This window comes from Nipponia nippon, unplaced genomic scaffold (genome assembly GCF_047370975.1).
Source record: "Nipponia nippon isolate SJK-2023a ecotype South Korea unplaced genomic scaffold, ASM4737097v1 scaffold_9, whole genome shotgun sequence".
In the NCBI taxonomy this organism is placed as follows: domain Eukaryota; kingdom Metazoa; phylum Chordata; class Aves; order Pelecaniformes; family Threskiornithidae; genus Nipponia; species Nipponia nippon.
The window spans coordinates 24,489,470-24,508,618 of NW_028262413.1; the positions used below are offsets into that span (position 1 = coordinate 24,489,470).

Sequence of the window (19,149 nt, forward strand, 5' to 3'; positions counted from 1 at the left end):
AAATAAAAACAGCCAAGCAAGTAAAAATACTGGGTCCTGATTTCAGTGAAACACATCTGTAAGTGCTGCAAACACTTTGCAGAGGTATTTTCAGCCTTTTCCTTAACGAGCCTAAGACCAGTATCTGAAATTAAATGTGAAATCAAATTCTCCATAAAAAGGAAGAAGTTTGGTGTTTACCAAGTACACTTTACCAGTCTCCAAGGATTCTTCTAAAATAATTAGTCTTTAATAATTAAGGATTTATTTGGCTAAGGCCTACATTAGAGAACCAGAAGAAAATCATCACTCATACAAATGGCTGTGAAGCAGCCTAATAAAGTGTGGAACATGTCACCTAACAATTAGCACTATTCATTACCCCAAATAAGAGAGCCTTTGTCACTGTAGCAACTGAGGATGTCATTGTTCTTCTTTTCAAGATGGAGACAGACTTCAGCAAAACCATTAGTATTTTTGAGAACTGAATAATTCTATGGAATAAATTGGTTAGTTTCTTATGCAAGTGAATGTTGTAGGGGCCAAACACACTCTTGTTCTTGTCTTCATAAATACTAGCTTCTGTAGAAATCCACAGGAACTAGGCTCAACCAAGAGTAGATTTTAATATGGCTGCACAAATATAAAAAAGGGAAGAGCCTGGGACATCTGCAATAAAACAGCACTCATTTAAACTGCATCGCTCTGTACTATATAATGCTTTCAGCAGGGATCATCATCAGCTTCATAGGAAACTGGCTATATATGTTTTATCTCAACAGCCCTGTCCGTGCGTGCTGCTGAACAACGTACCTTGGAAAAGTACGACTTCGAAGTTCCTTTATAAAGACTTGGCTCCCATTCTGTACAGGTTTGACCTCTGTCGTCTGTCCAGTATCGTGTTTATGCCAATTTCTTTTCTTTTTCACTGAAAAAGAATACATTGGACAGTACCGTATGTTAAGTAGAAGATAATTATTAAGACATTTGAAGGAAGGACAAATCTTCATTTCATTTCTTACGCGAGCAGAGAAGAGGGAACCCCCACTATGCTGCACTGCATATTTTAACATTGCTCTCAATTCACCATTAGACAATTATACTGTAGCCTGAAGATCTATTACATACTGAACAGTGTTCGTTTTGTAACATAAGGGCAACCAGACGGATAATTACTGAGCTGCACAGCTACCACAAGCTTTATGCAAACACAGGCTCTGGACGTTTTGTACTTGCCAGGCTACACACTTAATCCTTATTATAAAACTCTTAGAAAGCCACTTTCCTGCCTCCTCAATATGCAGTATAGATCTTTATGAATATGTTTGTCATGAATTACCTTAGTCTGTCTGTCCAGCAGTGGCAGATTTGACATCAGTTTTGATGGGCTCTGAATTATGCCCTGCACACAGCATGCACATAAAAGGAAAAAGAAAAGAAAAAAAAAAAAAAAAAAGACACAAGGGCACCACAAATGCAATTTCTAGAACTCCTCTTATTCCTAGGTTTTGAAAGGTGAGCCAGGCTTAGGCCTTAAGTTGATGACAGCAGACTGAAGGCCCCTTGACTGTGCTCCCAGTGGGTGAGACATATAGGCAGGTTCATAATGGAAAAAGGGTCAGCTGGAATAAGCACAAATAAGTAAGTAAGTCAAGTGCCAATGTAGTTCTGCCTTGCCTCTTTGACAGCCAGATAATGCAGAGCAAGAAAAACTGGTCCAGCTTTTTCTCTTAGTCAACACTATCTCTCTCAGCTGTTCCTACTTCCACAGTCTGTCCGGACATGCTCATTTTGGTAGTAATTTTTTTTTTTCCCAAGCGCATATTCGTACCATTTCAAGCCTCCATTAGTAGAACTTTCATATGTCGCAACTTTCTTTGATTTTTCACCCTTGTTTTAAATCATGAAACTCAGTAATTTACCCCAAAATCAAGATCTTTGGCTTTTCTTATTGTTCAAAACAGCTGGGGAAAGAACTAGACTCATCAGTAACCATGCACAGACAGCACTCTTCCCTCGCTCCTTGCACATGCACACACACACGGATCCACATACTTTTTCATTAAGAAAGGAATCTGGAGGCCACAGCTATAAGACATGAGGTTCAGAAAAAGCTAACTTTGTTTTCCCAACCACAACCATGGAATAACTTGAGTAAAGACATCTCCCAACAAATCCATCCCAGGTTTTGCACAAAGCATGTTGTTTTTATTAGTTCCACGCAGCTCTCCAGCCTAGCTGGATATATTCATTAAAGCTGCTAGTTCTTTATCTTAATGACTCTCAGGCTTCATGTATTAATTCAATGCTCCTGGTAACAAAGGAAACAAGCCCTACATGAATGCCAAACCTTCCTCCTCTCCTTCCCTTTCCAGTGACTGCCTCCTCCTGCTCTCAGCAGATCCGAACCAACACTGGAACTCCTTGCACAAGTCCCAGTGAAACAGGTGTCACTTGCCACAGTGAAAATTAAAGAGCTTATCATATTAGCGTGCTCTTTTATTACGCTTCAGCTAGCATGGAGCATCGAGAAATAAAAGCGGTAAATCAGTGCTGAATTAAGAAATTCACTGCAACTCTTCAAAAAGCACCGGGGAGCTATTTCCCTCGGCACTGAGCACCAGCGAGCATCCACCTTTCACATTCACCTCTCATGCAGAGGCAACAAAGATGCCTCTGCTGCCAGAACGTGCTCCCCAGGAGGTGCTATCTCATGGACAGCAGCAAGCCGGCTGCTGTAATCCACTATACTACATCAAACAATCAACGTTTGGCCTATTTTCAGCCATTCTCTTCATGTTTCGTCTTTACCATGAACACCACAGTAACGATTAAAGGCCTGTTAATGTGCAACAAATACTAGCTTTGACCAGAAAGGCCACTTTTTCTTAAATGATTACAGATTTCTTTTTCTGCAGAACTTTCTGATCCAAATTTGACCATTGGAAAGTATAACCTACTCCTTCTACAGAAAACCCTCCAGCGGAAAAAGGGAATGTAGTTTTTATGAAAACTGTATCTCAGAATGAATAGTTCTAGACTTCAAAGGTATACTTACATTATTTCAAATGTATTTATGAGGAAGGGATACATAGAAGCACCCTGTTAGTTCTCTATTGATTTATATTAAAGGTTGTAACTACTTAAAAACAGTTTCAGCCTGACTTTGGTTTGCTTGCATTTATGTAACTTCACTGATTCCAAAGAATTTCTCCTGATTTTCACTGCTGCAAATGAGACAGCAATCAAACCAAACATTTCAGATCATGTTATGAAAATGAGTCAAGTCTGCCTAAACAAAGCACTTAGATTTTATTTAAATGATGTCAGAAAATTTTGTGTGAATGTGTATAATTTTTCCCAAAGAGGAGTCCCTACAAATTTCATTAAACTGAAACGGCTTCAAATGTCATATGACAGGAAGCAATCTTCTGAAATAGTAGCCACTAAGCCACATTGGTAAAGTGGAAAAATGTAAGAAGAGGAAAATGATTTTTAAAGTTGACATCTGGAAAACATATATTGTGGAATGCGTGCTCCAGAAATACGCATATATTTTTAAATCCAGACGAGTTGCATAACAGACAATTGGTGTCTGTGTTTCCCTTTGCTAATCTTGCAATAATTAAATCCTACCAGTGAACTACTGGCTCTGGAACAACACCGACTCGTTTATTTCAACACTGATACTGCTAGATAACAAGTTTAAACATATATTGTAACAGTTAATAAACAAATGAAAGTGATCATCTCACAGAAGTCCCAGCAGAGCCCCAATGCTGTGTAGCAGGATGCTCTGCATACAAATGCCTGACAGAATGAATGCATTAAGCCAAGCTGTTCCCGCCTTCATTTAATCAGTTTTTTAAGTTTCCTGGCCTATTGCACTCCACAAGGAGGGGCTACAGGATAACAGCCTCATTTTTCAAGAGGATCCACAATTCTACGAGTTAATGGTGAAAACGGCTATGCAGCTTGAGAACCTGTGATCTTGCACTTCACCAAAACTCAAGGTAAGGTTATCAATAACTAATGTTTAAATGTTCCCAAAATTTTTACACTCGACTACTTTGATGATTGGTCTTGTATGTCATTAAACTTTCTGCAATGCATTTGAAGGGAGAAAACAAAGTCGTATTGCTGTACTGCAGAATTATATAATGTTCTGTATTCCTATCACACTGATAACCTCATACATTGATAAGACTAGGACTAGCGACAGCGCTCCAGAAGCACTTTCTGCCATGCTGCGTAACGCAGACTGAGGGACGTACTGCCAAATTGGATTTTTACTTGGATAAAAAGAATTGGACAGCCAAAAACCTTCTTAAAGCATCAGGAGATTGTTGTCGATTCAACCCTCCTCATCTTAACTGGTATATTAAACTTGTAATCTTTTTATCAAAACTGCTATGTCTTGAATTCTGAGATTATGCGCCACAGTTTTTATGGAATTGATATTTAATTCCTGATTATAGACTTTTGCTGCTTCTGATTTTTTTCCCCTTGCACTGAAAAGTAGGTGCCTTTCATCATTCTTAATTCAAAGCAAAGTGAAAGAAATCAAAGCATCGGACATCTCAACATTATACAAAAGTCAGAGGCTAGAAATCCTGTGCTGCTGCTTCTATACTGGGTCAATAACAGCCTGGGAGTACCTGCAGTCATACCCCCCTTTTCAACACAACCCATTCTAATACCAAATTGTTCACTTGAAGATGATTTGTGGTTATTTGTTTGACCAATTTCCAGTGCATTTGTCAGAAATCTTCCAACAAAAATTAGAAAGGTCGACTCTTAAATCAAAACATTTTTGTCGGGACATATTGATTTTGTTAAGTCTTTCAGAACAAGCCTCCCAAGGGTTTTTTTGCCAGCTTGCCCGATTTGTGGGTGCCCTGCTTGGGCCAAAGTTGTTAGCAGACCATCTGGGAGACAGGAACAGCTGCAGGTCATTCAGGTTTCCAGTTCACACTTGATTTTGAAAAAGTCAAAGTGGAAAAATTATTCCCATTTTTGTCCCCAAAACAAACATTTCAGACTCCTCCCCTTTCGCCCTAGAAATTTTTTAACTTTTAAGGCAGTGCAGAAATAATTGATTGTTTTTAAAATTACTGAATTTTAACACAACAAAACTCAGTTTCCAGCCATCCGTTATTTCATACTAAAAAAGGAACACTATGATTTGTTCAGCTCCTGGGAGATGAGCACAGTGCTCTTCCTCTGTGTGCTGCTGTAAGGTTGCAAAGCAGTGAGAACCTCCACATCATTGTTGCTTATTTACAATAAATGGCTTTCAAGTAAAGCATTTCATCTTTTACAGGGATTGGTTCCTTTTCTTTTTTTTCCCCCCATTGTATAATAGAAAGAATTTGTGAATTAATCTGACCAAAGCAAACACATCCTACAGTTCTTTCCCAGGCAAAACTCCCACTGAGATCAACTGTCACTTTTACTCAGGAGAACTTTTTCCCGTGAAAGAACTGCAAGAATTGGCACCCTCAGTGCATCCTACAATTTTGACTGCCACTGAAATCTCTACAGTTTTATATCCAGGCCAAGCATAACATACTGTTTCTTACTCTTCTCATCAAAAACACCATGTCGTTTCCAAAACTCACCTTACTAGAACTAGCTGTCTCTGTAGGATTTTTCTAGCCCACAGTACTAAGTGCCTTCACAATTCTTAATTCTGGGCGAGGAAGGAAGCATTATTTTCATTGCTGGGACTGGGGACTGAAGCTGTCCAGGTAAGGTGCCTTGCATCAGCTTGTACACACGGCCTGAGGCCAGACAGAGAGCTGCATCCAAAGCTCCACAATCCAATCCATGGTTTTCTCCCCCTAACATCTTTTTTCACCTCATGGTTTGAATTCTAGTATTTATGACACATGATGTTTAGGTCTGTCTTCTTGTAATGAAAAAAAAAAAAGCTTCTTTTGTTTAAACATACAGAATCTGCTATGTATCTCAGGACCAGCTGTGCAAGTATACTTACAAGTAGACTTTCCATGGGTTTTCTCACAATTTGGACAATGATAGATGTCGATATCTGGTGCCTCCTCTTCTTCAACACCTACACAGCTGAAATATATGAAGGCAAATATTATATTAGCTTGAGTCCATCTCCAAACATGCAAGCACGCAATTAATAATTAAAAACACCAAACCCCAATAAGCTGTGCATTTACTATGCAGCTACGCTGACTGCTAATGGTTATATCAAACCAAAGCTTAGGTGCTTTTTACACTAGTACAGTCAGGCTCCATTCCTGATGTGGTACTAAAAAAGGTGTCAGCCAGAAGCCCACTACCAGCTCACTGTGGACCTCCATTAAAATGTGGCAGAGAGTTCTAAAGAATTTTTTTTCCCAGGGACACCATTTTGTATCTACATAGAGTTCTCCAAGCACCATCCCACATAGACCTCATTAACAAAACACATCTTCTTTACCAAGCGTGTATGGACAGCTTCTAGGTACCAGAGTAATCTTGGCAAGGTATACCATATGCAAGACTTCTATAGGTTCCATCTCTATTACAATATATGAAGGTGAGGAGGAAAAGAAGACGCATAGCTCACAGCACTTCTGGCTGCCAAGAAGATGGGTTGTATCATGGCACCTGCTTAGAACACCCACCGAGATTATTTTGGATGGCACAACATACGCAACAGTATGGCGCAGCCTGCGGGCACACTGCGTGAATGCAATCCAATGGCAGAACACAGCGCTGGGGAAAAACAAAATGAAACTGCAAAGGAATGAAGTACTGAAGATAAGAAGTTGTTGCGCAGTCAAAGGGCCGAGCAGCCAGCCAAATAATCAAACTCCAGAAAGGCACTGTTCCTTCTGATGTAGGGAAAGCAAACAGGATTCTGCTCCTGCTTGCTCAGTCTGAAGTGGCCCAGGCTGCAAGGCACATTTGCAACAGAAAAAAAGAGTTTCAGCTGGGTGCTGTGAGATACAGCCCTCGTGTCATGGCTCCATAAGAGCTCAACTAGGCAAGAGGATCCACGAGAGGCAACAAAGGTAGCTTCACCTTAAACCTGCACAAACAAGGCTAGATCACACTACGATAAGAGCACTCTTGGAGTTTCTCTACCTCACATCCTGAAATGCCTTCTCAGTGCTCTTCAGTTAGCAGAAAACACCGATATATCTGTTCTGCCAGAGAAAGGGTTTGGAAACATGTCACGGCAATGCCATCTCCATGCATGTGGTAGCGTTCAGCCTCCTTGCATCCCACCGGCAGTGCAAAGCGGCGATTAGTGCAGAAAGATGAGAGTTTTTGGCTGCTGGTTTTGACCCATAGGAAGCAGAGGAGAGGATGTTTGCTCCTCTCCCACCGGCAAGACAACAGGGTGGGTCAGTTCTGTCAAGTGACTTACAGAATCTCTCAAACCATTCTCATTGCTTTCAAGCTCAATACCACAATGTCAAGCAACGATACCACCATGTCCAAAATTACAAACAAGTTAAATAATTGGAGAAATTCATGTAGGTTGGATACACTGGTAATTACTAAATGTGATGGTTTAGATGCCCTAAACTCCTGGTTGCTGGCAGACAGGAAGGTGCATGGATAAAGGAAGGACAATGTATGATCATGCATGCCCACCTCTCCTATGCCTTTTTAAGCCTTGCAAGTCACCACTGTTGTGAACCAGCTACCTGGCTCCATGGAGCTCAGAGCTCTTTTGATGACTTTGGCAGGGGGTGTGCAGGTGTGTGCATGCACATGGTGTACGTGAGCACACACGCAAACACGTGCATGCTTGGGGCAGGAGAAGTAACTGTTAAAATACACTATGACCCTCTCTGTTTACAAAGGTGCATTTGAAAGAACTTTTGAATCCAAGGCATGCAGTGACGTGTAACTGTATGCATCATGACTACAAACCACAGATCTACTTGCTTTTAGAAAAGACCATCAACAAAACCCATATTGAGTCTGCAAGCAAGCTGGAAAAAGCCAAACTAGCTAAGATATGGAAACAAATCTTTTTTATAACCATTGTAAATGTTTTGTCAAAATAAGATTCCGCCAGAAACCTTAGTGGATATTTTCATCCTGTTGCAGCCGCCAGTGTGTGTATGGGACCCAGCTCCCTCCAAGCCAAAGAGTACAGGGTGAGAGAAGCTTTGCAACCAAAGCCAGAGAAACTCTCATTTTTGTGAGTTCAGCCTGTGAACAGGCTGGTAAACCAGACATTAGTTCTGAATCATGTAAAAGCAACTGCAGATTTGGATGATCGTTTTTTTATTAAACAGTTACTTGAAAAAATACAAAATTATTGGGTCTCCCTGAGCAGACCGCATGGAAAACTGAAGAGTAAGTTTGCAGACAGGAAAAATCATTGCAACAATCCAGTCCTCAGAGTCAAGTACGTACAGGCAGTAAAATACCAGATTAAGCAGCAGAAAATTTAAACAAACCCTGGCAGATTAGAGCAAGCATAAGAGAATGTAGAGGATTCCTCTACCCATAAAGCTGCATCAGCTGCTTAAGCCACTGGATTCAGCTTGTTAAGCTTAGTAAAGGTATGGATTAGGCTCTATACAAGGGCTTGAAAAGTCTATATTTAGCTAAACTAAAGAGATGAGACCCTTGGGCGCTGAATGCATTGCTATGGGAGGACGTATGAAAAGCTACTGCACTATGTGAAGGCTTCAGTGTGGTGGGAGCTATTGTTCTGAGAGCAAGTAAAAATATTTAACTAGAACAAAATGGAAAAGTAAAAATAACTGACCTCAAACGCAAACAGTCCTCTAAAAGATGCAGTCAACTTTTCCAACTACAACATGGCTTTTTAATAAGGTTTGGCCATTTACAGCTACTCGTAGGCACAAGCTGCTATCCTCACCATATGCGAAATTGCAAGTACAAACATCCCTACTGAGATGTCTTGGGTGATCTTTAACCAAAATATGAACCAGTTCCAGTTTGCACCGCTTTTCTCAATGAAAAGAGCCAGGTATTTCCACCAACAGAACTGTTTGTGTGTTTCCATGTCCATATACGCATAAAAAATTGAATTTCCACGGTTAAAGACAGACTGACAGAGACAACCCCTCAAGAACATTCCTGCCAGAAGAAGAATGAGGATTTCTTGCCGGGTGTATTGGTTTTATGTGGCAAGGTTTTGGTAGCGGGGGGTCCATCAGCTCCGCAGCAGCGATCTACCCTTGAATTGGTCTCCAGAGCATTTGCACCTGTGAACAAGAACCAGAAGGAGATTGCCAGCCTTGGCAGAAGTCAGCACAGAGTCCTGAAGCAGTCTCCCTCCTAATCTACGAATGTATTTTTTTCTCAGAGTGGTTAATTAACAATAGAATAGAATCAAAGCATTTCTCCAGCTGAAGAAAATCAAGTCATCTATAGCAGCTGAACAGCGCTGTCCTTCCCCTCAACCCTCCAAATTCGAGCACAAATGGTGCTTTGTGTTTTGCATCTATTTTTTTTCGTGAGAACGCTCCACTTTTTGGTCCCTCCAGTTTCTTTTTTCAGCCCCATTTGCCTGAGAGAAACACAAACATAAAAAAGGCTCGAGCCAAGCGTTTGACCCCCTACAATGATCAAATGGGTTCAGAGTCAGACAGTGCAGGATCACAGGCGGCGTGCTTGGGAGCAGCCTCCAGCAACCGGCCCTGCTGCAGCCAGCCCCACATTAATCTGTCAATATAAGCCCTGGATGAGTTATCATCGACAGAGAAGAACTGGAAAAAGCTCTCAGTAGCACTTTTGTGTGATTATTCAGATCTGCCGATGAGATAAAAACGGACATAAGAGGTTCAGCAAAGGAACTGCAAGGCAGTTGGTAAGGCAGAGCTTGCAAAAGGATGGGCAGGGAGCAGGGGGCCAAGTGGCAGGAGGCAGAGCTGGAAGCAGCCTTTTGAACAACAGCAGGAGCAGATTTATTTGCTTCATTGGTACCAGCAGCCCAAGAATCTGTTTCACAAAGCTCGTAGATACCCCAAAACTGTGCTGACATCCCAGCAAAATCCCACTCTGCTGCAAGAACTCACAAATCAAGTAGCGCAGCATTTACATCTGTGAAAGAGATCACTAAACAGATCCTCCTGTTTGCACAGCAAGGGTACCTCATGGACTCTGGTGATTTTGTACTCGGAAGTATGTGCAGGTACAAAGTGGGTGTCCTCCAATGAAGTATTTAGGGATGTCCCTGACTATCTGAATTATCTCCAGCTGCTGCTTTTTAACTGTGTGACAGTTAAGGGGTTTGGCAGAACCAAACACATTCTTCTTGGGGAAAGCATCAGGTTCCCGAAGCAAATTAGAAGGAGAAAACTTTTATTTGGTAAAGGATAAGGAAGCAAGGAAAGAAAACTCTCCTCAGACATCCTGCAAAGCCTTGTGCTCGCTGTCCCATCAGTGTTAACATGTGACAGGCTGCAACCATAACGTGCCAGCTGGGAACCGGGGCTGCAGCCGGTGCGGAGGGTAAGGATGCAGGATGCAGGACCATCAGCCCCACGGCGGCAGACAGCATGTACCACTCTACTATCATGCTCGACCTATAGAAAACTTGTTCCACCTTTTTGCCCAAATGCAGTAAAGATGGCATAAGAGATTAATTATTGTGCATCCAAGAATACCTTGTTGGAACGATTTAAAACAACACAATGGTTGACTTTTAAATGGTACTTAAGTCATCTAACTTAGGTTGAGGCAGTGTAGTAAAACTAATTTGATAATGAGAGAAAAGTGAAACATTATTACTGATGCATTTTAATTTTACCAAAACTGTTATAGGAAAAAAAAAATAATGAAAACTAAAGCCTGATATTGCAGCTGTTTAAGCTGACATGTCACATATTTTACAGTGACTTAAATGAGAATTAGCACAAACAGAAGCATTTGCAGTCAGAGGCTACAAATTACATTTTTATTAGAAACTCTGCACTTTGCCACTTTAAAATGAAATTGCTTCTGTGTTCACAGTGGAGATGTTCAGATTTCAGTATTCTGACAAAGTTAGCAACAATGTTTTTATGCAGGCAACAATAATAAAAAAATGCGTAAAATCAGAACTGTTTTTATAGCATGAATGTTTACAAGGACCTTGATTCGTTATCTTCAATGAGGTGACATTTTAAGTAATTTCAGGAGAAAAATTAACCCACATAGTATGCATTCTATCAAAACTATGTAATCTCCATTATCAACCAGAAGACAAGTACAGAAAAATATAAAAAAATAAAACAACCAAACAAAAGGCTATTTGATGGGAAAGAAAATAGTATCTAGTAATGCATAAATAGAGCAGAACGGAAAATAAAAATCTTAACCTCTGAAAAAAAACAAAGCCATACATTTTTATCCATTCCCGAGAAGCACTCTTCAAACACAGCACAAACATGAAACATAAGGTCTTCAGACAGAGAATTGGGTTTCTAAGAAAGGTTGCAAGCCAGCACAGATGGGAATGACGGCGGCTCCCCGGGATGCTCGGCACCTGCATGCTCCTGGAGGGTGATGCTGCATCCTTTGCTCTTTGCTAAATGGCCATGGACCACTCTGACTTCAGATGGGAAGGGGCACCCGTGCTCCCACCTCACCCCCTGAACTATAGGTCCCAATTTCTGGAGTGGGGAAAAGCCCACCTTTCCCCATGTTGTACACTTTATCAACTGAGAAGGTCAGCACAATTGTACCTTTTTGCAGATGAGGAATTTGTCACAGGCAGGATTGGAGGGGTTTGCTCATGTTACCAGCAGGCCAACAGCACAGCCCAATGCATGGCACAGGTCTTCAGAGCTCACTGCCCAGTACAGCGGTGCCTGCCACATCCATGGTCAAATATATTGTTCAGAATTTGTAACTAGCAAATAAATCACTGGACTAGTTGTTATATTCTGTGTATTTAACTTAAAATCTGTTTTCAACCTTTACCACTTCACCAGAAGCATGCTGAAGGCTTAGGGAATTTTAACATTGGTAAAAAATGACACTTCAACTCTTATTTCACACAACCACATATCTGCTTCTCCTTTTCTTCCTGAATTAGTCCAAATCCAAGTAACTATTCCCAGCCACAAACCTGGGATACCAGCACTGCATTAAGTGTCAGAAAGTGGTGACCGATTTCGCACTCCTTTCTCTTCTCTCAGAAGCTGGAGGCAGTGTCAATGTTACGTAAGCCAGGAGAGCAGAGGGTGGTTGTGCTGATGGGCCCATCCAGTGTGCTCGGGGTCTGGCAGGGGTACAGGCAGCAAGGGTGCTCGGGGCCAGCTGCTGGCTCTCAAGCAGCAAGCAGCTGCTCCACCCCAGCACATGAGGATAGAGCATGAAAGCCCTGGGTGGGGAAGCTATCACAGTGCAGAAGAGGCATTCACGGCATTTTTATAGGTAATAAAGGTCATAATTAGTAATTAACCTAAGCTCATCCCTACCCCTTACCAACCAGTATAATTTCTTGATGTGTCATTTATCATGCATTGCACAGTAATGCTCTTCCTTAACAAGAAGGTGTCATTTGTAAGGAAGGTACCCATCCAGTTTCAGAAGCCTCCACCATCTGAGAAAAACTATAGGTACTGCGGAAAAATCAGGACTTCCCAGCAGCAGAGAGACTCATGCTCCACATTTTGATGCCAGGCCAACGTTAAGTGACAGCAGTTTCTTGTGTCCATATCACAGCATCCAGAAATGCAACAACCAACACTGTGGACGCAAGAGATGTTAACACAAGAAAAGGGAAAGAAAGAAGTCATTCCAAGAGCAGTGAAATGAGCTGTTCCTTGGATTTGAGTCTCACGTGCTCTTTTTCTGGTGGCTGTTACGCGGTGAACTCTGACCAGGGCTCTTCCATGTATGCTTTCCAGTGTCTAAGGAGCAGACAGACAAGCCTTTTCCTAAGCAAAAGGATTTGTCTCATCTAATCAGCCATGTATTTTCACAAAACATACAGGAATTTTTGAGACCTCAAGCCTGCTTTCGGATACAGTTAAAGCTAAACAGCAAGTTTAAAAGTAATTTGGGAGAATAGAAAGACACACGCGTCTGTGCCACTCCAGAAGGACGCCCAAGAGCAAGCAATGGTAAGAGAAAACCCATGTGCACTGCCTTGAGCACATGTGCAAGCATCCAATACATGGGATTTGTGGAATTAGGGCCTAAATGAGAGATAACCCTAGCTATACTGGATAGCTAGTATTTCACGTCACCTTACATATGCTCACCCTCAGTGCATTAGAAATATAAATTTAGAGGGAAAGACCTCCTTTCAAAACACAACTGTATCTGTGTGGTTCCCTTTAGAAGCACAGAAGCTTCAGCAACATGCAAACATAAAGGCAAGGAAAATCTGCACTATTCATCGAGTTGTTTTGACTGTCCTTAATCTCAATTAAATTACGTAACTTCTTTGACTCAATTTCACCACCTGTAACACAGTAATATTAATACTTGCCTGATAGCCTTGAAGGCTGCTGCAGTGTAATTAACAAACATTAGCTCAGCGTTTTGAAGATGACAATCACTGTGCAAGTGCTGGGTTGTGCTACCTACATGCAAAACTTTTGCTTTAAAGGTTTGTCTCTACTGCCAGTAAATTCTGTGGGAATTTACGAATACATGTCTTCCTTGTGACATTATCCTTTCCTGGGCTTCACAACTTCACGCATTTTCACGGTTACTTTTTTAAACTAAAATTTACATTTGGGTTTCCACAATTCTGGGCCCAACACTGGGGCTCATTTAAAGCAAACACGCTGTGTATTTAAACAGGAAGAATTAGCCTCCTCCAGCTTATAAAAATCTTGAAGGGGCTTCTTTTCTGTTTTACCCAATTTTGACCACATTCCTTCAATCTGAAGGGGTTGGAGGAAAAACCAGGAGAAGGTGCAGGCTCTACAGTCAGCAGAGACTGACCCCTGGTGATTTCATACTGTCTAAGGGATGCTAACTACAGGCACACAACCTTAGACTGGACCTTAGCAGGGAAATGACCACACAACTATTGCTGCCAGGCTACAAGCAAGTACATATGGCGTATACCAGGAATACTGTGCTAATATAGGACACATATTCAAGTAACTCAAGCACTCAAGTACTTCTGCATAGTTGCCATACCCATAAAAGCCACAAAATCATTCAAGTACTTGGGGGCTGGAGGTATGACATTAGAAAAGTTTTATTCCAGCAAACAGGCACAACACTATCAGTCCTGGAGCTTCCTCCTGGCTGAAATCAGGCAGGACTGCAAGTGACGCTCTTCTTACTCTTAAGATATACTTCTCCCCTGATGTGAAAAGCCTGGTCTCACCACCCGTTCCAGCACCCAGAGAGAGGGATGTGCTGTCTCAGGGGCACAGGGTGGGATCTATCTCCATTTCTACCTTATTTATTATTTGGGAATTCTCTGGGGCGTGGGGGTGTTGCCCACTCTTTTTGATGTTTGCAATTGTACTGGAAGTTAATCGCTTGCTTTTAAAGTAGGTGCCCTTTCCTTTTAAAAAGAGGAACAGAGTAAATCTGTTTGTTACAGTCCAGTTGAGAAATGCAAACAGGATTGAATTACAGCAAGGAGCTGCTCTCTCTGCTTCTTCATCCCTGCACTTCAGCCAGTTGTACGAGTTTTGCTGTCTTGGATAAACTTTGCTCTTTGGTTGACTGAACCACATTTTGCAATTTTTTTTAAAACTTGTTTGCTGTTGTGGTATGCAGCAGAGAATTACCCCTTTGGGAGAAAGCATGAATTACTTGACCTCTATAAAACTATTTGTAAAAGTGAGTGAAATCAGGACCTCCCTGAAAACCAAATGTTACCGCCAACTAAGCCAGCTGTAGAATATTTTTTTAATTGCAAATGGCTGAGGGACTTCAGGGATGTTACTGGCCAGTGCAGGTGCTTGGCACCTCCCTTGATTAAGAGATATAAATCTGCCCTATTTCTGGTGTGAAGACCCTGTCCCTGCAGTATATATGCATTGAAGTGTACATTCCACCTACATGTTTATCACAGCCATATCTGCAAAGGTCTCAACATAATCTCTCAAACCCCGATGATGTGAAATGATTGGCTGCTTGGAATAGGGGCTTGCTGCTCTTGCTGAAAGCGGCAACCCACACTGAGCTCTGCAGAAAGCAAAAATCACAGGCAGAGTTTTAAAAACACAGATTGAACATTTTTCAGAAGGTACACCCCAAATTGCAAGGAAAGCCAAAATAAAAGCATAGAAACAAAATGCAGACATTGAGAACTTAAATTACATTCAGAGAATTACAGATTTTATGTAATCAACAATATCCAGATTGTTCAAGCCTGAGTCATAAAACAAGTTTAAAAACACCAGAAACAAATCACATTTAGCAACTGAGGCTATTATTATAGGATATGTTTCCCTAAGGTATAATAGTTTTGTCTCTATTACACTGAACACTATTAATGATAATCCGTCCTCAGTTGCTATTTTTGTGAGCAGGGTAGTTGTTGTGGAAAAAGACATCCTGTTTTTTGAATGCGTTATATCTGATCCACTCGCTGAAGTCCCCAGTGATTTCTGTAATCTCAAGACATTACAAAGGAAACAAAAGTTTAGATCACCCTGCAGAGAGTTACTATTTTTACATGGTTGCATTGCTGCTATTCATAGGCATAAAATGCTAAACTACTCCAGTGGCTTAGATGCATAAAACCCATTTTCACCTACATTCAAAATACCATAAGGGAGATTCTTCTAAGGTGATGGTAAGAAGATGAGTCCTTAAATACATTGCATGCTACACCACTACTTCACCTTAGGAAGGAACATGTTAGAAGAAAAACTGTATTTTTTCACCCCAAAAGAAGCAGTAAAAAACAATATGGGGAAAAAAAGGGAAAAGGGTTTTTTGTCTTGAAGCAAGCAGCTGAGTGAGGCTAAAGAAAGGGGTGTGATTTTTAAAAGCATCCCTGAAGCCACTTGGAAGCCCAGGTCTGATTTTCATTGGTGGTAGTCACACTCAACATATAGCTTCTGAGCTATATGTTAGTTACTACATATTCTTATTAGTGAATGAACTGCGTGAAGCATTTGATGCTTACTACCTCGCCAGCCCCAGTTACGCAGCGAGATCGTGAGCTCCGCCATCCAGCCATCCAACGACAACTCTCCATCTCTCAGTCTCACTCCCGACCCCTTTCACGCTCTGCGGAGCCAAGTTCCTTGTTAAGCAGCACAGGTCTGTCTGCATTTCTCTTTCCTTCAATTGTGCAGTTGTATTTCAACAATGAGCCAGATTCTGGATGCTGTTCTAGTCTTTCTGGGCTGCTCTTAGGGCACAAAGGACCAAAAAATTGCCCTAATTGCTCAGCTGGGAATTACTCCAGCACAGGGGAATGCCTGAGTGCCACAGAACCAGCCTGCATTACCTGATTTCATACCAGGTAACAAAACTGCTCAATAACTTATCAAACACAAGACTAATTTAATTTTCCTTTCTTAAAAAACATACAGTTCTCCCAGTTGGAGTAACGCAGAGAACCACAATCTTCACATACTTAACATACAGAGAGAGGACTGGAGCCCCAGTGAGCAGTTACAAAAACATCTCTTTTAATATCATGTTTAGCTAATGCAATTACTTAAAAGCGGTTTCCCAACCTTTGCTGGTCTGTGGAGTCCTATATATTTTCCTGATGTCCTCCATAGAGCAAATTTAAGCCTACTGACATCAGGCTTATTTTTCTTAGATCAAAAGTCTGTTAAAAATGGACAATGATTTCAAGGGGTCCCTGGAACATGCTGAATTAGAAGACTCTTTTTTTCTGACACCTGGAGAAACTCAAAAAGATATGAAACAGTCTAGGTTTTGGCCAGCCAATCTTATAAGAAAGCAGGAGCAACTCAAAAGCTGTTTTAATTTAGAAGAGCCATCAGTGATTACAACCATACCGGCACATTTGATAAGGCACAAACACAGCTACACAGACATGTCAGTGCCTGAACCCAACAGTGTCAATACACCCTCAACTACTCAGTCTGGATATTCACAGTGGTGCTAACATGACCCCGTTCCAGAATAAAATTTACATGTCCAAATGAATACTTAGTAATTATCAACAATTTGTCCCATTTACTTGACAACAACTTGATGGTTGACAACAACTTGATGGTATTACAACTTGACAAGGTAATACCATTTTCTCCCTTAACAAACTAGCTGGAGTTGAAGTTAATAATTTCGCTGCATTAGTTTTATTGCAAAGTATTTTTCTGGTGCACCCAAGACTGTTTCTTTATTGCAGCAGCTGTCTGGGATTTGAACACAAGTCAACATGCAGTCCACACCTTCCTTCTGGCCTTGCTATTTCTCCTTTCCATGCCAAATTCCTCCTTGTTGCAAGAGCCAGCCAACATTACTCTTCTCACCCGGTTATCAAGAAAGCCTCCAGGAAGAGCTGAGAGAGTATTTTACAAACATCAACTTGCATAAGAAATCAGTTTTCCTGGTTCCGTATTTAACCCCACACCATGCTTAGGAACCACAGATCTTTACAAGAGGTGTTTAGTGTCAAGGAAATTCAGGGAAAAAGCAGATTCTAGATTTATGTTTGAGACTATCCCCACAAAAGACATTTTTAACTTGTAAACTAGAGGTTATGCACAACCTGAATCTAAGACATTCACCTACACCTAGCAGTTATACTTGTGCAATCATGATATACAAACACACATAGAGACTTTATGACCTGCAGAGTGTCTTTGTGCTGTAGTTACCAGGTGAAGTTACCTGGAGGTCTTCCTGACCTCCTCTGTGGACACTGGATTTCAAGACAAGAGCTTCAACTATTGCTTCTCTGCAGAGGCTGGAATCAAACGACTCTCTCAGGTCTGTTTACCAGACCAGAGGGTGCCAGGCAGCTTGTTCAAGTGCTAGAACAATACAGCTCCATTAACAAATGCTCTGCCCAGGCTCATATAACCTCCTCACCGGACCCATTGCACTGGGGAGCGCTGCATCCAGGGGCAAACTCTGCCCTAATGTTCATGCTCCTGGGGAGGTGGAGCAGCCAGATCGTTGTCACTGCACCGTGAAGCAAGGGTGGAAGAAGAGGGGAAACCACAGCCTGCTTATCTCTTCAGTAAAACTGCACCTGGCACTTCTGCAGCTGCACCACTTGCAGTACCCAAGCTAGCACAAGAGCCTGGCATCGTGCTCAGCCCCTGTGCTTTGGCAGCACTGCCCTGAGAGCCATAATTAGCTCAGCTAGCCTCATGCACACTCAGACCTGCAATTCTGTTCCCTCCAGGAGCAATGACAAACTGTAAGCAGTGGCCAGGTAACCTCCTGAAAGCAAGTACTGTCTATTTAAAATAAACCTCCCTCCAAAATGACTGTACACCTATCTTTCTCCTAACTGTTCCTACCCTAGACTGGTTTCCAAGAAGCTTTCTCCCTGTGTAACTTGAAAGCCACAGCCGTTCCACTCTTAAGAAGGTGCTTTAATGGGTTTAAAGTTCTTTTGATCTCTAAGTCCTCGGCTGGCAAAACATGGCCTTAGAGAAGAGAAGGATCCTTTGAGCAAACAGCTTGCCTCTTATTTTTCGAGGGTGCATTGGGGCGTGCCAGGGTGTCCTGGGTTACTCTTCCACAGCCTTCTCTGAAGCTGAATCAGTACAGCTGTTGAAAAATTCTGATAACCCAATAACTTCTCACTTATTAAATTCTCAATTATTAAAAGTAATTATTAATAAATCAATGCAGATCCACTTCCCATCTGTCACAGTTTGGTCAAATCAACCAGGATACGTTTAATTTCAAATATTGAACATGTTTGACGTAACTGTTCAAAATCCACCAGTCTTTGAAGTTATTCTGGAAAGTAAGGAGCTCAAAGAATCATGAGGTATTCACTGAAAAGGTTAAGCTCAGCTTTTGCAGCCCTCACAATAACGGAGGATATGACTCCATTGCAAGTGGGTACCAAACGAACCCAGGACCCTGAGCATCCACACAGGGCTCTAGGCTGTGGTGAAGCCTGTGCTACTTGCTACTCATGTTGGTAATCAAACTGACCAACCTGAAACTGCTGCTTGTGAGCTTACGGACGCTTTAGCCTTGTAGTGTGGACGAACTGAAACCACTCCTGAGAATCCATGCTCAGAAAAGTTTGTACTCTTGAAGACACAGGCAAGTTTCTAGATTTCCGAAGGCCAAACC

At 41.6% G+C, this 19,149-nt stretch overlaps 1 protein-coding gene across 3 annotated transcripts in view; it reads right to left on the minus strand.

Annotated features, from left to right (window-relative positions):
• The window catches only part of PHF2 (PHD finger protein 2), an 87,260-nt gene that overhangs the window by 37,833 nt on the left and 30,278 nt on the right, over positions 1-19,149 (minus strand). For all 3 annotated transcript variants that reach the window (XM_087744125.1, XM_087744126.1, XM_009475851.2), the window contains 2 exons: positions 5,978-6,063; positions 793-907 (listed from right to left, as the gene is read on the minus strand). In XM_087744125.1, the coding sequence (XP_087600251.1) occupies positions 793-907; positions 5,978-6,063 (201 nt within the window). The remainder of the gene's footprint in view (positions 1-792; positions 908-5,977; positions 6,064-19,149) is intronic.